General features: G+C 32.9%; 1 protein-coding gene across 5 annotated transcripts in view; it reads right to left on the minus strand.

The window, feature by feature from the left end:
* Positions 1 to 751: 751 nt before the first annotated feature.
* Positions 752 to 16599, minus strand: part of sm (heterogeneous nuclear ribonucleoprotein L) — a 469971-nt gene continuing 454123 nt past the window's right edge. For 2 of the 5 annotated variants that reach the window (XM_076131364.1, XM_076131360.1), the window contains 9 exons: positions 16143 to 16222; positions 14681 to 14788; positions 12189 to 12299; positions 11605 to 11726; positions 10053 to 10203; positions 9327 to 9445; positions 7970 to 8058; positions 7256 to 7412; positions 752 to 3842 (listed from right to left, as the gene is read on the minus strand). In XM_076131364.1, the coding sequence (XP_075987479.1) occupies positions 3839 to 3842; positions 7256 to 7412; positions 7970 to 8058; positions 9327 to 9445; positions 10053 to 10203; positions 11605 to 11726; positions 12189 to 12299; positions 14681 to 14788; positions 16143 to 16222 (941 nt within the window). In that variant the 3' untranslated portion in view covers positions 752 to 3838. The remainder of the gene's footprint in view (positions 3843 to 7255; positions 7413 to 7969; positions 8059 to 9326; positions 9446 to 10052; positions 10204 to 11604; positions 11727 to 12188; positions 12300 to 14680; positions 14789 to 16142; positions 16223 to 16599) is intronic. The other 3 variants (XM_076131363.1, XM_076131361.1, XM_076131362.1) reach the window with 3 other exon arrangements.

Raw genomic sequence — 16599 nt, forward strand, 5'->3', positions numbered from 1 at the left:
AGATCCCCAGACATCCTAGAGGGTTGGATGACGTCATAAGACTCGGTCTGGCTGTTAAAATCTAATTGATAATTTTATTGCAGATGTCTCTTAATAGTTAATACCTAATTTCCTTGACTTGTTCGAGTCGGATAAAATGAGCGTTTACGTAAACGTTTACGAGAAAAGTATAAATGGTATCTTTTCTTATCTCTATCTATAGTAGGTAATGTTAATGTAGAATGAAAATGTTACATATTTTTCCCTATGAGATTATGAAAAATTACCACCTTTGAATTTCGAATTCAGCGCGGCCTGTACTAACATGTACTAGTTCATGTAAATTCCGCTAGATGTCGTTGTTCTCTATTTACATCTTTGGAGGGCGCTTAAGCTTTAGGTTTTAAGCTATGTCTAGATCGTGATTTTTTATAATTTAGAGGTGCAACTTCTGAATCCTACTGACTAGCGACAAATTTTGTAGAGAAACTGATTAGCGCCCCAAGTGAATTTCGGAGGAACTATTGTTTCAAAGTATTTTGAATGTCGAGAGTTTGCTAGAACATCTGTAGAAAAACGTACTACAGTTTTAATTTTAAATGTAAACGGCCCTAAGAATTTAATAAGGTATCAGGGTATACTATAACGTCAAACAAAAAAAGATCGGCATTAAATAATTTTCTGGAAGCAACTCATTTTGAGCGCTTCAACTTTCAAAACAAAAAATAAATAACACGTTTCTTAATCAAAAAACATTATTTATTTTTCTATACAATTTTACATTTCTTGCGTCTCGAGTGCAGCTCTCTATAAATAATTTCTTTGATAATTCTAAAAATTTACAATAAATAACTAAAAAATCTCTGAGAATTAAAAACAATATACTTACTATTTACATATCAACATATTCTTCGCCGTATTTTAAATTATTTATACATTTAAATTTAATTTTTCTTGTGTAGTGCAAAATTTGAAATGCATTGGTAACATATTAAGCATACGTTACAACAAACAAAACTGCATCCGTTTCAATTATATTATAATTTTAGAACCCGTTTCAGAGCGTACAAGTAAAATTGAGTATAAAATATCACGCTATCGTTGCCTGTCATTTTAGAAAGAGAGAGATAGCATGATATTGCAACTAATTTTACTATAAGAAACGGGTGCTTATTAAATTAACTAATGCTTAATTACTCATTATCGCATACTACCTAACATATTTAAACGTGTTAACTTTATATTTGTGATAAAATTTAAATATTCAATTGATAATTATTTTTTTGGCGTACAATAAACTAAGTAATATTTTAAGGAGAATACTTACAAAAGGTGCTGACTAGACTATCTTCCTTTTATATCAAAGAATTTTAACTTATGTATATCGCAAGGCAAAGGTGCAAAAATCGCTTGCACTATTCATGTAAGTACTTATTTGTCAAATATATTCTCAGTTTCAACACTTATACAATAACTTACGTTCAACAATTAATATATTTAGCGATAATTAAAACTGATGCAGTATCATTTTCGTGTTGTAACGTAAGCTAAGTATGTTACCAGCGTATTAAAGTGTATCATGTTTAGTTTTCACTTTGAAATTGAGCAATTTCATCTTTTTACAGCACTTTTAATATAACAATTACCATGAAATGATTAAGAGCGAAATAAGCTGCGAAGAAAGTTGAATTCTCCCCGTTTTTGGGGAGAAAAAATATAGTAGGTAGATAAATATTTATTGAAAATAGCGTCTCAGTATTTTATAATTAATTGACGAGGTAATAAAGGCGAAATAAACGTACTTATTAAAGTACTAAATGTCTTTATTTTTTGAGTAAATAAAGCTGTTTTGTGAAGGTAGTCAGGATGTACAGTCGTCAACACAAGTCTTACCAACTATTCAAGTAAATATTGAACAAATAGTTGGTAAAACTGCGTTGCAATGTCTGCAGTGGTGTGATAAATGAAAGAATTTGTTGTGTTGACATGTATTTTAATGTTTATCATGTAACTACAAGACCTAAATCCAATAAAATGTAGGCTAACAACGTAAAATACAATATATTCTATGAACGTGCCATAGTGCTGTCTCCCGTGTCTTGTAAAGCATCGTTTAGCGACATATGTGAATAGACAATAAAATTGACTTTAAATGTAAATTAACGGCTTAAAATGTCTTTTTTGTTCTGTCAATTTTAATGTCTTAAACATGTGTAATAGCGTCATCTGAGTAGATTAGTGTCATTTGTCAGTAACAAGATATTAAATTATCACGAACAAAACAATCATTGATATATATTATCTTCTGTACATTCAACACAAACAGAGGTAAGCTATCACGACATCAAAGTCCTATCACTAAAACATTTAGTTTTTTCCATTCGAAAATATTTCTAGAGAAAAAGATATGCACTATTTACCTGATAACATTAATTAATTCAGCTATGTTTAGAACTAGTCCAATGTTGGCTATAACACTGTTTATGTAATTTGACATCGTAGTAATTGTATCTAGAATTGGCGACGTAGACAAACGTAAAATAATCTAAATATTGCTATTCATAAACAGTAATATAGACAAACTACCACAAGGTTCACACCATTATATATAAACATCTATTCTAGGAAACATAATAGTTTGATAAACAGCGCGCGGTGGTGTCTTCGTACTCCTGTCTTAAGCTAGGTCCTTGTGCAAGGCTTATTACTCAAATTTAAGTCGAATCATCGCTATATTTTTTAAGAAAAATTTTTAGAAAATCTTTTACTGTTTTTTTTTTCACTAATCGAATATAATTGACATTGCAATGACACTTACTACTAACCTAAAGAGTGCTAAACTATTACTTACAATTACATACTTTTGGTTCTTAAAACATTTTAAAATGTCCGACAGAATGTCTACGAAACGAAACTCGTGCAAAATTAAGAAACAAGCACAAAGCGTGGTCTACTGAAATAAACAAAAAATAAAACTCACTTTTTTCTATAATATACCTCAGTTTCTTTATTTCTTGTACATTTTCACAACTGTCACGTTTTACAAAACAACCAAGTTTAACTTAAAAGTCTTAGATAACTTGTAAGTTAATTTATAGAAATATTACAAATACGCGAGGACACTAACGTCTCGTCCGCGCGTCAAAGGGAACAAGAAACGAAAACTAAGTACTTTTCAACATTACTCACAAACTAATATCATTTTTTTACTAAAAATCATCACTAAAACGGGTAACAGTGCCGTGTTCAAAACCGGTCATAATTTTATCTAAGTCAGTGTCGCCATTTTGAAAACGGCACTGGAAAAATAATAAACTAAACTCTAATTATTCAAATTAAATGGGAATATTACTTAATCGATACCTAAACCGCTAAGTCCATAAACAAAATGCAGATGCATTCAACGGAGCATTGCTCCACACTAAAAAAAAAGAAAAAAGAAAAAAATGGAAATGTAATAATGTGTAATAATATGAAAAAACTCATGTTACTGTGTCTAAAATTATATTAAAAAAACTAACTGTTAATGTCTTTATAAGAGTGATCTAGATCACAAATTGTAAAAATAAGGAATTATTTAAAAATGTTGCCTCTATTGAAAAATTTACCCGCTTATTTTTTGTGGTAACTTTCCGAAATATTGACTACCCGACAACTATTAGTAGGCGACAAATAACGTTTTTTAATGAGTCATTTGTCTGTATTAATAGTTGTTGGATGGTAAAACGGGTAGATTTTTCTCATATATGTGTAAGGCAACCCCCCATTCCCCCCCCTCACTGGTGGTGTTGTGGCTGTGTGTGTCTGTGTGCCGTCCGTTCTTGATATGTGTAAGATTGTGTTCTCCACCTCAACGCCGTTAGCTAGAAGCAAATAGTTTTCATTGAGTTATGAATGTATTTGAAGTTTTACACTTTTGACCGAAAAATTGGCGATTTAATAATGAAAATAAATGGGTAAAATATAATAGTGAAATTGTCAAAACTATTATTATAGAAATAATTGCAATTGAGCGGGATAGGGAATCCCAATCGATTCCAACTATTTTGACTGTGCAATTTTAAAAGTATATTTTTCTTTTTACACTTTAATTGTAGCTGTTGACTGATACAAACTGATTAGTGTAAAAAATAATACAAAAAAGGTTTTATCCCATTTTAAGGTCAAAAAGCGTCTGTTCAGTGCCTAATCGTATGTACTGTTGTAAAAACTTAAACTGAAAAACAAACTAAGAGAAAAAAAAACTAAAAAATTCAACTGAAATTGAGCAAAAACTGTGACTTCAGTGAAAAAGACATGTACTTGTGTTTATTTTACATAATTTCTCTAATTATTTGTCACTGTGATATGTAGTTTCGAAGCATATATAATATTTATATAATATATATACGGACGTACGCTAGACGTAAAAACCTCTTCAGATTTGAGCGTTAGCCGTTACCTACTGCGGTAGAGTACGCATCAAAGGGTATTTCGCTAAATCGGTGTTTCTCAACCTGTGGTCCGCATAGCCCTGGGGAGCCTTCAGTTTGTTTGAGGGTTCGCGGTGTTAAATATGACCTATTAAGTTTTTTTTAATAACTCATTTCTGTCCCACTGCAGGGCAAGGGTCTCCTCCTAAACGAGGAGGAGAGTTAGGCCTTGAGTGCACTACGCTGGCCAAGTGCGGGTTGGGGACTTTGCATGCCCTCAACCTATTAAGTCAGCATAAGATTATTTAACCATTTGGAGAGAAAACGAATAAGTTAACACTGGTATCAATTTTCTATAGGAAAAGTTCCGCTACCTACAGCGGTAACGGATAACGCTCAACTCCGAAAAGATCTTAAAACAAAAATTGACATTTCCATACAAGCGTTGTACAATCGGGCACAACACGCTTAACCTTACATTACAATATTACTACAAATCTAAATCAGTGTATTTTAAGTACAAATCTAAATTTATTAAGCTTAGAAGCTGTGTTGCCACACGAAAAAATATAAGACTTGTTGTGCGCGAATGTACATTATACACTTAAAAAATATCTACATATTTTCTTTTCGTTAAGGTGTTTTTATAAATTGACATAGCATAATTACGCTTTTTATCCACAAAGATATGTCATTCCCCGCGATAGATATATTTTATAACTATTAACTACTTTGTTCATGCGAGATGTAATCATATTGATAGTAATATACTATTAAACTAAACGAAATAGGTATATTTTTTGCTAAAACCTTTAGAGACTTCTTTCATCCTTTTCTTTCTCTTATTGTTGGATAGGGATTAATCAAATAGTTGTTTGGTTCATACAACTGGGTCTAACTATAGATACTTTGAAATTATTAACCATTGTCACTAAGACAATATATATTGTTGATAATCACTCCACATTTTGATAATGATCATAGAAATTAAAAAAATATTTAGAATATTTCTAGTCCGTCTTCTTAAGAATTAAAGAAGTAGTGACCAATATAAGAAGTCTCTACGAAAGCAACAGTGACGTCACAACAAACCATCATTAACAATTAAATCTCGCACGAACACAATAAAATTGAAATAAACTAATTAAAATTTCTTAAATATTTAACACTGCCATTTTATATTTATTTATTATTAAGTATTTTTTTTATTGAACATGACACTTGAGTACCTGATTGTACTTTCATAACAACTAAACTGCTGGACCAATTTTGATGGGAAAAATAGAAAAAAATAGGAAAGAGTAGAAATGAAAGATAGTGGGCGTTTCCCCCAAAATTATGTCCAACAGTGGACCGATGCAAAATATGTTTTACAGCATATTCATATGTACATAAATCAGTATTTTTCTATACATATGTTATTTTTAGATCTAACTTGCATTCACTTTGGCTTAATTTTTTGGCTTAGATAAGTCAAGGAACAAAAGCAGTATTTTGAGAGAGAAAAAATAAATAAAGAAAAAATTGCAAAAAAGTTTTTTTGTCAAGATTTTTTTTGTGATGTAGAAAGTTTAGTATTTCATTCGAAAATCGATAAAATTATCTTTTAGGAAATTATGTGTACAATTTTCACTATAAGAATAGAGATAATATTTTCATCAAAATAATTTTAGGATCAAAGTATAACAATTATTCGAGTTAAATAACAAATTTCAATGAAAATATTGATTGCAAAAAGTATCTATCTGATTATTATAAATAATCTTACTTAAACAAAAATGCGATTTAAATAAGAAAAGAAGAATATTTTGTACAATTTTGATTTTCATAATTAAATGAATACTTAATGTCTCAATAAACATAATATAAATAGTATATTTTATTTCTATTATGGTATGGTGTAAGCTCCAAATCGTACTATTACGAGTGATTTTAATTTAATGAAAAAAAAAAAATCTTTCAGTGTTGCTATACTTTGATCCATTAAGACTGTATAAAATGTGATATCTCTATATTTTCGCTTTTAAAAATAATATTTTACAAATTTCTTAAGCGTTCCAATGTGTGTTTAGTTATTCAGTAAATTATAGAAAAAACCCTTGATAACATTTTTATTGTAGACCATTATCGTAAATTATAAATTAAAAAATGTTGTAGTTGTTGTACCTTAAAATATAAAGTTCAGCATCCATCTTTTTAAGAAGTATTATATTAATTAATATCTTTGATTTACTTTAACACAATATTGTGAGTTGTTTCCAAAATAACTAAACACACATTGTATATGAAATCGAAGCAAATATAGAGATGATCAATAGTAAAATCTATGGTCCCTACAATCCAAGGTTTTTGAGAAACATCGACAATTCGATACAAAATCATTTATAGACCTCCACAGTTCAGTCTGAAATATTATGCGATAGAACTGACTAGAAAATAAGCAAGTCAAAATAAAATATAGGAGCCTATTATCTAAAACAATTAGGCCGATCTATACACAATAAATACAAGATTCCCGAGATAATACACAAAAACACAACAAAAAAACGAAAATGGCAGGAGTCCATGAGAAAAATATCTAAAAACATTGACTAAATTCGCCCCTAACTAAGTTTTGTGCAGACAAAAATCATTTTCAGCATAACTATACACTAAACAAAACTTAAACATTAAAATTTTTAATCTGGTAACACTAATTCTTTGGCTTGCCAACAACGAAAATTATGCACAAACACGGCAATGTTGCCATTAAAATATCGAATCCGCCTTTTTTAAATTGGTCCTTCACCGCTAAAGAAAAATTTACATGTCTTTTTAAACATTTCGATATTTTTTTTATACATTTAATTATGAATTGTTCTTACTAGTATTCATGATCGGAGATGCCGTTATTCTGGCCTTGTCTCTGGTTGTTTTGCTCTTGGCTTTGGTTTTGGCTTTTGTTGGGGTTCTGCCCCTTGCCCTGGCCGATTTGTCGTGACGATGAGAAGCACAGCTTCATTACGAACGGGAATTTTGCGCCTGAAAATGTTTGAGAAAATATTTTAGTACGAGATGTAAAATATTTGAAGACTACCTGTGAGGCAAAATCTTTTTTAATGTTGCCTTAGAGTAATATGAAACACCGTATTTATTATCTTCATACAAAATCCGTATTTCATGCGGATTTTATATGAAGATTTCAGATAGTTTCAAGTTATATCATAGTTTCAAAGCATTGCACTAGCTTAAAATTAGTTGTATTCGAACCAAATAAATGGAGTATGTCTTTATGCTTAAACTGATGAAATACATTACAGTTTATGATAAAGTTTTTCTAGTCAATGATAATAGTCTTCAGTAGCGCGATTCTGTCGAGTATCGAAAGTTTGACATTTAGAATGTACTGCCAAAATAGTTCCTACGACACCCGTCAGAGGCGCTGATCAGATTTTCATACAAAATTTATTTATTACAAGCTAGTACGATAGTCGATAGTAGTAGAGAATCGAGCTAGAGTTTTTACTAAATAGACGAGAGTTATTACAAAAATAGGTTATGAATAAGTTAAAAAGTGTTAAAAGTGAAGTGTTATGTACCTGGATGTTGTATGGTCGCGTGGTTGCACGCCATTATCGCCATCACTGACTGCGATATGTTCTGGAACTCCATCAGACCAGACGATGATCTGGAAATATACGATAATAATACATATAATATTTTGTAACACATTGTTGCTTTATTGGATACTAGCTGACCCGCGCAACTTCGCTTGCGTCACATAAGAGAGAATGGGTCAGAATTTTCCACGTTTTTGCAACACTTTTTACTGTTACTCTGCTTCTATTGGTCGTAGCGTGATGATATAAAATATGCTTTTTTTACACGAAAAATATTCTCAAAATTATTTATATCTCATAATATACCGAAGTCGCGCTAAGGCATATCCGCCATTAAAACAGTTGCCATGACAACGGATTTTGTTAATTCAGTGTCATTATAATATTGAATATTCGCGACTTCGTTCGCCACCTGAATTTTCCCGGGAAATGCGTGATTTTCCCGGAGTAAAAAGTAGCCTATGTCCTTTCTCGGGTATCAAAGTGTCTCCATACCAAATTTCATGCAAATTGGTTCAGTAGTTTAGGCGTGATTGAGTAGCAGACAGACAGACAGACAGACAGACAGACAGACAGACAGACAGAGTTACTTTCGCATTTATAATATTAATATAGTATATATAGTATAGTATATATAGTATATAGTATATATAGTATATAGTATGGATTGAATGACCCCAGTTTATAAATATAGTATTATGTGTTCTTAGACATATTTAATAGTTGGTAAACTCAAGTATAATTCCTTGCGTAGTTGAATCTTTTTTTAGGAAACCAAAACCCCAAAATAATAACTTTTACGAATATACTTTTTTTTAATAAGCCATTTTTGTCCCACTGCAGCGCAAGGGTCTCCTCCCGAACGAGGGGGAGGGGTTAAGCCTTGAGTCTACCACGCTGGCCAAGTGCGGGTTGGGTATAAAAAATTCCCGAAATGACATTTAGGTTTGTTTGTAGAATACTACAGCCAGCTTTCTTTTTGCGTGTTTGAACTTCATTATTACTTAAAAAAATAATATTAAGTGATATGTTAGGTCGGGGAAAAAGTCTTTTCGTATTATAGTATGTGTGAACTTGTAATTAAATCTTTTCTCTCCACAAAAAAGCTCGATATTTGGGTACCTCACGAGCTCACTAAAAGAAACCTAATGAACCGTGTATTCATTTATTGATTTTATTTGATTTATGATTCTTGAAGCCAAAGAGATTTTATTACGAGTTCATACATACTATAATGTAAAAGACTTTTTCGCCTACCTAATATTTACAATTAACGTAACAAATTTTACTTCGTTATTTCTAGTAATGAGAGTATGAAGCTATGAAGGGTGTTTACCTCTCACTCTTGAGCGGGAACTTGGAGATGGTGTGCGGCGGCGTGACGCCGTAGTCCTTGAACACCTGCAGCAGCTGCTCGTCCGACACATCGGGCGGCGTGTTGAAGAAGTGCAGCACCTGGACAACACACGGTTACTTACTACATATTCTCATATTCCATTACTTGACTACCTCTGTGGCGCAGTGGTTTAGGTCGCCATGCCGATACCACTGTGTCGGGAGGTCGTGGGTTCGATTCCCACACGAAGCAATTATTTGTGTGATCCACAAATAATTGTTTCGGGTCTGGTTGTGATTTGTGTCCGTTGTTTGAATGTTTGTAAAAGTCCTCGCGACATAAGAGCTATTCTTAGTGCGAGAGTTGTCTTTTTTTAAGGAATTCTCATTGTGAAACCCGATCGGCATAAGCCGAATCAGTGCAGTAATTGCTTCATGCTAGTTTTGTTTGATAAATATTGCCGAACTGATCGTGCCAACCCGAATATGTGTGTAGCAATAACAATAACAGTTGACAGAAGAAACGAACTTTTTTTTATACCTCTAAAAAATATTTTTTCTAAGATATTAAAATTCGTAGGTTTCTATATTGTTAAGTTAAGTCCCCAACCCGCACTTGGCCAGCGTGGTGGACTTAAGGCCTAACCCCTCCCTCATTACGGGAGGAGACCCTTGCCCAGCAGTGGGACAGTAATGGGTTAAATTTATTTATTATCTATATTGTTACCTTGCTAGGCGGCTGTATCCTATTCTTATGTATAGAGGCGGGCGTGAGGAAGCGGTTGTTCTTGTTGCCCACGTAGTCCTTGAACGAGGGGCTCTTGTCCGGCAGCGGGTACGGGTTCATCACCTCTGACAGGTACGCTTGTTTTGAGAAACTGAAACATACAACATGATGCTATTATTATTAAAAGTCTAGAGAAAAACTAAACAATAATAAGTTTGTTGTAAGTAAGTTTTTTACGATGCTGTGAGGAGAAAAATCCTCTTGTATAGCAAACTTTACCATCGAGATTATGCACATTATTTGAAATGCCTAAGTAAAATAAAATTACAAGTACCAAGAATCAAATTCTGACGAATAGACCAAAATTAATTAAGGTCTGCCACTAAAGTAACCCTTACTAAACTAAAAGGTTGGCTTGGAAACAAAAACATTTTGATTTAGTTTCTGCAGAAATTCGCTTGAAAATGCAAAATAAAACTCAAATCTTCAGCATTTATTTTACACATAGGGTACTTTTTACCCTATGCAGACAGAGTAGCGGGCAGGAGCTAGCGAGAAATAAAACAATAGAATTAAGAAACCGGCAAGATTGTCCCACACAAGTACTAGATAGCCGTATAGAGAATTGTCGAGATAATTTGGCAAAGTTTCAAGCACATTCAATAACGTCGCAGCGGAACTAAAAGTTAAACTATTTATACGTTCAACACAATACTTAGTTAAAAGGTTTCGTTTGGCAACTTTAAGATGCCATTGTTCTTAATAGAAAGAAGATTCAGTTCGAATTATTATGAATGACATATTACATATTAATCCAATTGTGGAAGTGAGTAGGGAAAGCCAAGTGGTATGGACATTTCCGTCCACACAGGTCAAAGTTTAAAAATGGTTGCACACCAATGACTTTTGAAGTTTAGGTGTCTTCACTTAACTTCAAAAGTCATTGGTGTGTGTATTACAAATAATTATGTTATCATTTGCTATAACGGTAAAAGAGCTCATCGTGAGGAAACCTTACATGCTTTTGAAAGTTTAGTTTTTGAAGAACTGCGAAGTAAATTCGTACTATACTAAGCCAGCGTGGTGAGCTAAGGTCTAACTAACCAAAAGGTCTATTGATTAGTAGACCTTAGTTCAAGCCAATAATAATGATAACCAAATTTCGAATACAAAATCATTTTTCACAACACACAAAAAATATGTATACAATTAACTTAAACATTATTGGAACCACGTGTTGATTCCGTTGCACTTTCTTACGCGAAAACGGCTTGACCGATTTGGATATAACTTGGCAGGATGACGGATTATATGTATTAGGTCGGGAAAAAGTATTTTCGCATTATAGTATGTATGAACTTGTAATAAAATCTTTTCTCAACACAAAAAAGCTCGATATTTGGGTACTGAAAGAAACATAAAGAACCGTGTACTCATTTGTGATTCTTGAAGCCAAAGAGATTTTATTACAAGTTCATACATACTATAATGCGAAAAGAATTTTTAACCGATCTAATATACCAAGGAGGAACTGGAATGTTGCTATACTCACGCCAATGTAAGTGTGTAGTCACCGACAGTGACATTGTTGAGGTTCTGAACACACCGCTCGACGGACACGCCGTCACCCATCTGTACCATCGCCGTGCCCTCTTTCGTCTTCAGGAATTTTATCTGTAAGTTAACAAACATACAAATTAATATACAGTTTTTTAAATTAAGGACCATGTTAATGACTCATAAAGAAGTGTCGGATAACCTACAGATAAAGCGAAAATTGAAAAAAAATTGCTAAGTTTTTTAGATAGTTCAGATAATTAAGTTAATTTCAGAAAAACACTATCGAAATGTTGTATGCAAAATAATGCATTTACTAACTAGGTTTTCTATATAATAAAAAAAAACACAGATCATGCTTTGTCTAGACTTAAAACGTAAACTTTTTTCTGAATTTTGCTTTATATTATATTTTTTTTGTTGTTTAACTATATTAGCTATGTAGATATTATTTATCCCGCTGTGTATGTATATGTAGTGAAACTAGCTCAAATATATCTGACATAAGGCCTTGTATAACTGGTATACAGTTATCTACTAGATAATAATGCCGGTTAAATATTTTCCTAATATACTTACTCTAACAACATTGCCGTAAAGACAGCATAGGTTGAAGAGTCTGTCCGCGTTGACCGTCTGCGGGTCGAGCCCGTACACCATCATCACGGCGCCCTGCTGCGGGGGACCACCCTGCGGGGAGCAGGGGCAACAATTACATGCATACTTACAAACATACAAACAAAACAACACACAAAATATATGCTAGTATAAAAAAAATTGAGCAAAGTTGACTAACCCTCGGTTTCTGATCACATTTATCGGTAGTTTATCTATTCAATAGCGTTAAAACTCGTATGAAAAAAAAACGCTACTGAATAGATAAACTACCGATAAATGTGCTCAGAAACCGGGGGTTAGGAAAGATATTTATGTGAAAGTAAATTTATCCCTGTAACACTTTTCTTGCTGCAAATTGTGGGCTTTAAATGTGGTGGTTTTCGATCGTTTTATTTGTCCTCTGCTTGTCTGCTTCTACCGTAAAATATCACGAAAGAAACTATATTTTACCTCCCGTTGAAAATAAGAACTAGTAAAAGTATTAGTAACTTCTTTTTTCTTGTCTAATAAATATAAATGGAAACTACGGATTGATACAGAAACTCACAAAAAACCCATACAAACTTGTCGTAGACAGGAATCAAACCCATTAGAAGACTACGCTACCGCTCGAAGCTCGAACTAGTAAAATTACAACTATTATTATTATAATTACGAAAAAAAATAACCCACTTTTTCTTCTACAAATGTTTACCGTCTAATCCTAAACTCTATCTATACCTATCATAATATCTAATATACAAAAAAAAACTAATGTACTTATAGGACTGAAGGTCTAACCCCTCCCTTATTCCGGGAGGAAACCCAGCCGTGAGACATTAATGAATTAAATTAAATTTTATTGGCAATAATTGTGTATAAACTAATTTAAAAGTTTTCTTTGTAATTTTTGATTTTTATAAAAAATTAAAAAAAAAAATATAACTTTATTAAATTTAATTCCTTATAAAACTACGTAAAAATAAATAAAATTAAGACTACAACGCTCTCGAGTAGTTTCCGTATAAGTTCTTTCGTCCTATTAACCCCTGATTAAGTCGGCGGCGAGATCCGGTCCGACTCACTCGGCGCGGAGTAAGCCCACTGTAATTTGTACAGTTTCAACTCCGTGAATCCGGACTTACTTGGGAATAAAAAGTTTTTAGTAAAAAGTATTCTTTTATAATTAGGTTATTTTTAGTTTTGGTTCGTTATTAAGTTTTCAAGAATTTCAGTTAGTACTGTGAATTTTGAGAATAAAAACTTTCGCTCTAGAAATTAATTCTCTGGTGTCGCAAACTTACCAAAGATGTGACAATAATCATCAGTTTAAATTACTAAGGATTTTTTACTGCAATTTCATTTATAAGTTTTTATTATTTCAAGAATTAACAATTTATATACATAATTAATTATCAATATAACTAGCGTTCAAATAATTACTCATTCAACGAAACTACTCCACAAAATTATTACAAATTAATAAATTTACAAAAGCATTTCCACGAAAATGTACCGAATTATTCGGTACACAGTACTTCGATATTATAATCCGTAAACGTCCCAATTCCGTTCCGCTACGCGTGAATTCCGTAACAATGATTAAGCAGTTCCGTAAACGGACAGATCCGATTTGTTCGAGTCGATTTGTCCATTTTAACTGAACAATTGCTACTACAAAAATGTCGGTGGAAAATTTTCGGAATCGTTTTAATTGTCTACTTTTGTTCGTTATTGGTAAAATGCTAGTTTGACTTTTGGTATTTTGAAAAAAGTGTCATCTTGCGTAGCTTTTATCAAGCCTGGCAGTTATAAGCTTCCGTTAGTTTACACCTTATATCCCTGGTCTGAGTGTTATCGATTTTGAGTGGAATTTCGATAGAATTTTTTCTACTAATATTTGCTATTTATCTTCTAAGACATAATATAAATACCTAGATGAATAAATGTAATGTCAACTACAAAAACTAATCAAGTGCAGCTTACGTCGAATTTCAACCAGATTTTTGTCTTGATAACTATACTTAGTGTTACGTAAAAGTCGCCGCTTATTATTGTAACAATAATTTCCATACTTATCTAACTACCGATAAACATTAAAATATAACCTTCCAAATTCTGACGATACTTCAAAAGCAAATGAAATTTTTTTCTCAAAAGATTCATGCACATACAAAGTTATCTTCTAAAAATTGTACTCAAAATCTTCTGCAGAATATTTGAATGTACAAAACTCATTGAATGGCCGTGTGTTTCTTGCTAGTTCTTCTCATAAGAATCTTAGTCCCTTTCCGAGCTAGTGGTAGATTCAGTAATTGTAACGACTATCATAAGTGTCAACATTTGACCTAAATGAATAAACGATTTGATTTTGATTCGTGCTTAATAGTTGTCGCAAAACTCTTCGGCCTGTATTCTCCAAATCTGCAATACAAATGTTATTAGCGTATAAGGGATGGGGCTGCTATTTTTACCTCGTCAATTACCTGGTTCTGAGGCGGCATGTTGGGGTGGTGCATCGGAGGGGGAGGCACGAAGCCCTCGCCGCCGTACCCCTCCGGACCATAACCACGGCCGTCACGCTGGAAGGATACCGAATAATCAAGTTAAAATACAGGAAAGAGACATTTTGAAGGTATTCTTAAAAAAAAATTGGGATGACAAAAATAGAAAATATTGGGACTTATTTTTTTCAAGTTGCACCATGTTATAGCATAAAATTTGGCTGAAATCTTGGAAAATAAAATGGCGTAAACATCTTTTTTTAACATGTTTCAAGATCTGTTCACATATTATGATGTTTGCAATAGTCAATTGAAATTTTCAGCAAATCAAAATGATTAGTTAATTGAGTGTACATATTCCCATAAATGAAATCGTTTTTCCCAGAGGTCTTTAATAATTAACACATTCATTAAATTCCTATAAACATTATTATTGGAAATAGTTAATGCTGTAATTAAATATGCTGGAATTCTCATAACTCACAGAAAATTTACCAAAATTATTCAAAAAATTATTCCGAATAATTTCATACAACATTTTCACGCACAAGCAAATAATAATGACTTTTTCCTTACCAATTATGTTAATGAAAATTGGACTGTTTTCAATAAAAAGATTAATTCTCACCGAATATCACTTCAATTGCGATGATTCGATCTTTTTCCGATAAATTAATTACTTTCATTTTAATTCGTAAATGTGATGACTGGAGTCGTTTTTAATTAATTTTATTATCGTGCCTCGCTCGTTGAGGCTGCGTGGAAATCACTGATATAGTTCGCGGGGCTATTAAACAAAAGTAGTTAATTGACTGTCAGAATACGCGTGACCTTTCCGATATTCGGACACGACGGTCAGTTCCATTGGAATTGCCCGGGAGTATGATTGCAGGTACTAAGTGAAAATGACACCCACAATTTAATTACTTGACAACGCAGTCTCTGTGTCACGAAGGCTGGTATCTTTAGGTACTGTCTAAGGCACATAATCGTTGATTTCTACTTCCGTATTCCATGTAAAGATAAAAGTATCTTGAATATAAACTAGTAGCTTTTCGCAGGACAGCTGAAGACCTTAAGAGTTGAAGCCGTACAATATGCGTGGCATGGTAAAGACGATTCAAATCCTACCGTCAAAACAAAGTACTATTCACATCCCGTAACTTCAAGTAGAACTTGAATCGTTTTAGCATGTTAGTATACTTGGATTTAGTTTGAAGCCAATTTTTTCTGAGTGCTATACTAATGATAACTAACCCTTTGACCGCAACAGTCGGCTATACTAGACAAATCAGAAAGTGCTCACAATGCTTTCGTCGGCAACTGTCGACAAAAATATAGCGTCGTGAGCTCGTTTTGATTAGTCAAGTATAGCCGACCGTGGCGGTCAAATGGAAGGTGGAACAGAAGGTAGGAGTAAAATGTGAATTACCGGATGGTGTGGCGGTGGAGGTCCATGTCTGTCCTTCATCATCCCCGGGGGCGGAGGCCCACCGCTTCCGTAGTCCATGTCTGTGGAGAATAAAAGTCAAATTTAGTGTGGGAGAAGCGAAAAGTTTATAAGTTAGGACAGATGGAGACTGAAAAATTATATGCCTTGCCCTAAGTAATGACGATTAAATTATTTTTCAAACTTTTTTTAGTCTGTTTGATTTGCTTGGATATTTGTGATTAAAATTAATTTTAGCAATTTAGATATTGGTAACTAGGTCGAGTTAGAAGAATTTTTAGGTTCAAATTGCCAAACAGAACCAACTTTGCCGTGTGATGTTAAAATTGATCACACACAGTTTTTGACAAAAAAAAATGTCCAAAACACTATTTTAAATGCGAATTGTCTTAAAAGGCAATGTTGATGTGGCAAAGTTGTCATCACGAAGCAAAGTTGG

Source organism: Anticarsia gemmatalis, chromosome 26, assembly GCF_050436995.1.
Source record: "Anticarsia gemmatalis isolate Benzon Research Colony breed Stoneville strain chromosome 26, ilAntGemm2 primary, whole genome shotgun sequence".
Lineage (NCBI taxonomy): Eukaryota > Metazoa > Arthropoda > Insecta > Lepidoptera > Erebidae > Anticarsia > Anticarsia gemmatalis.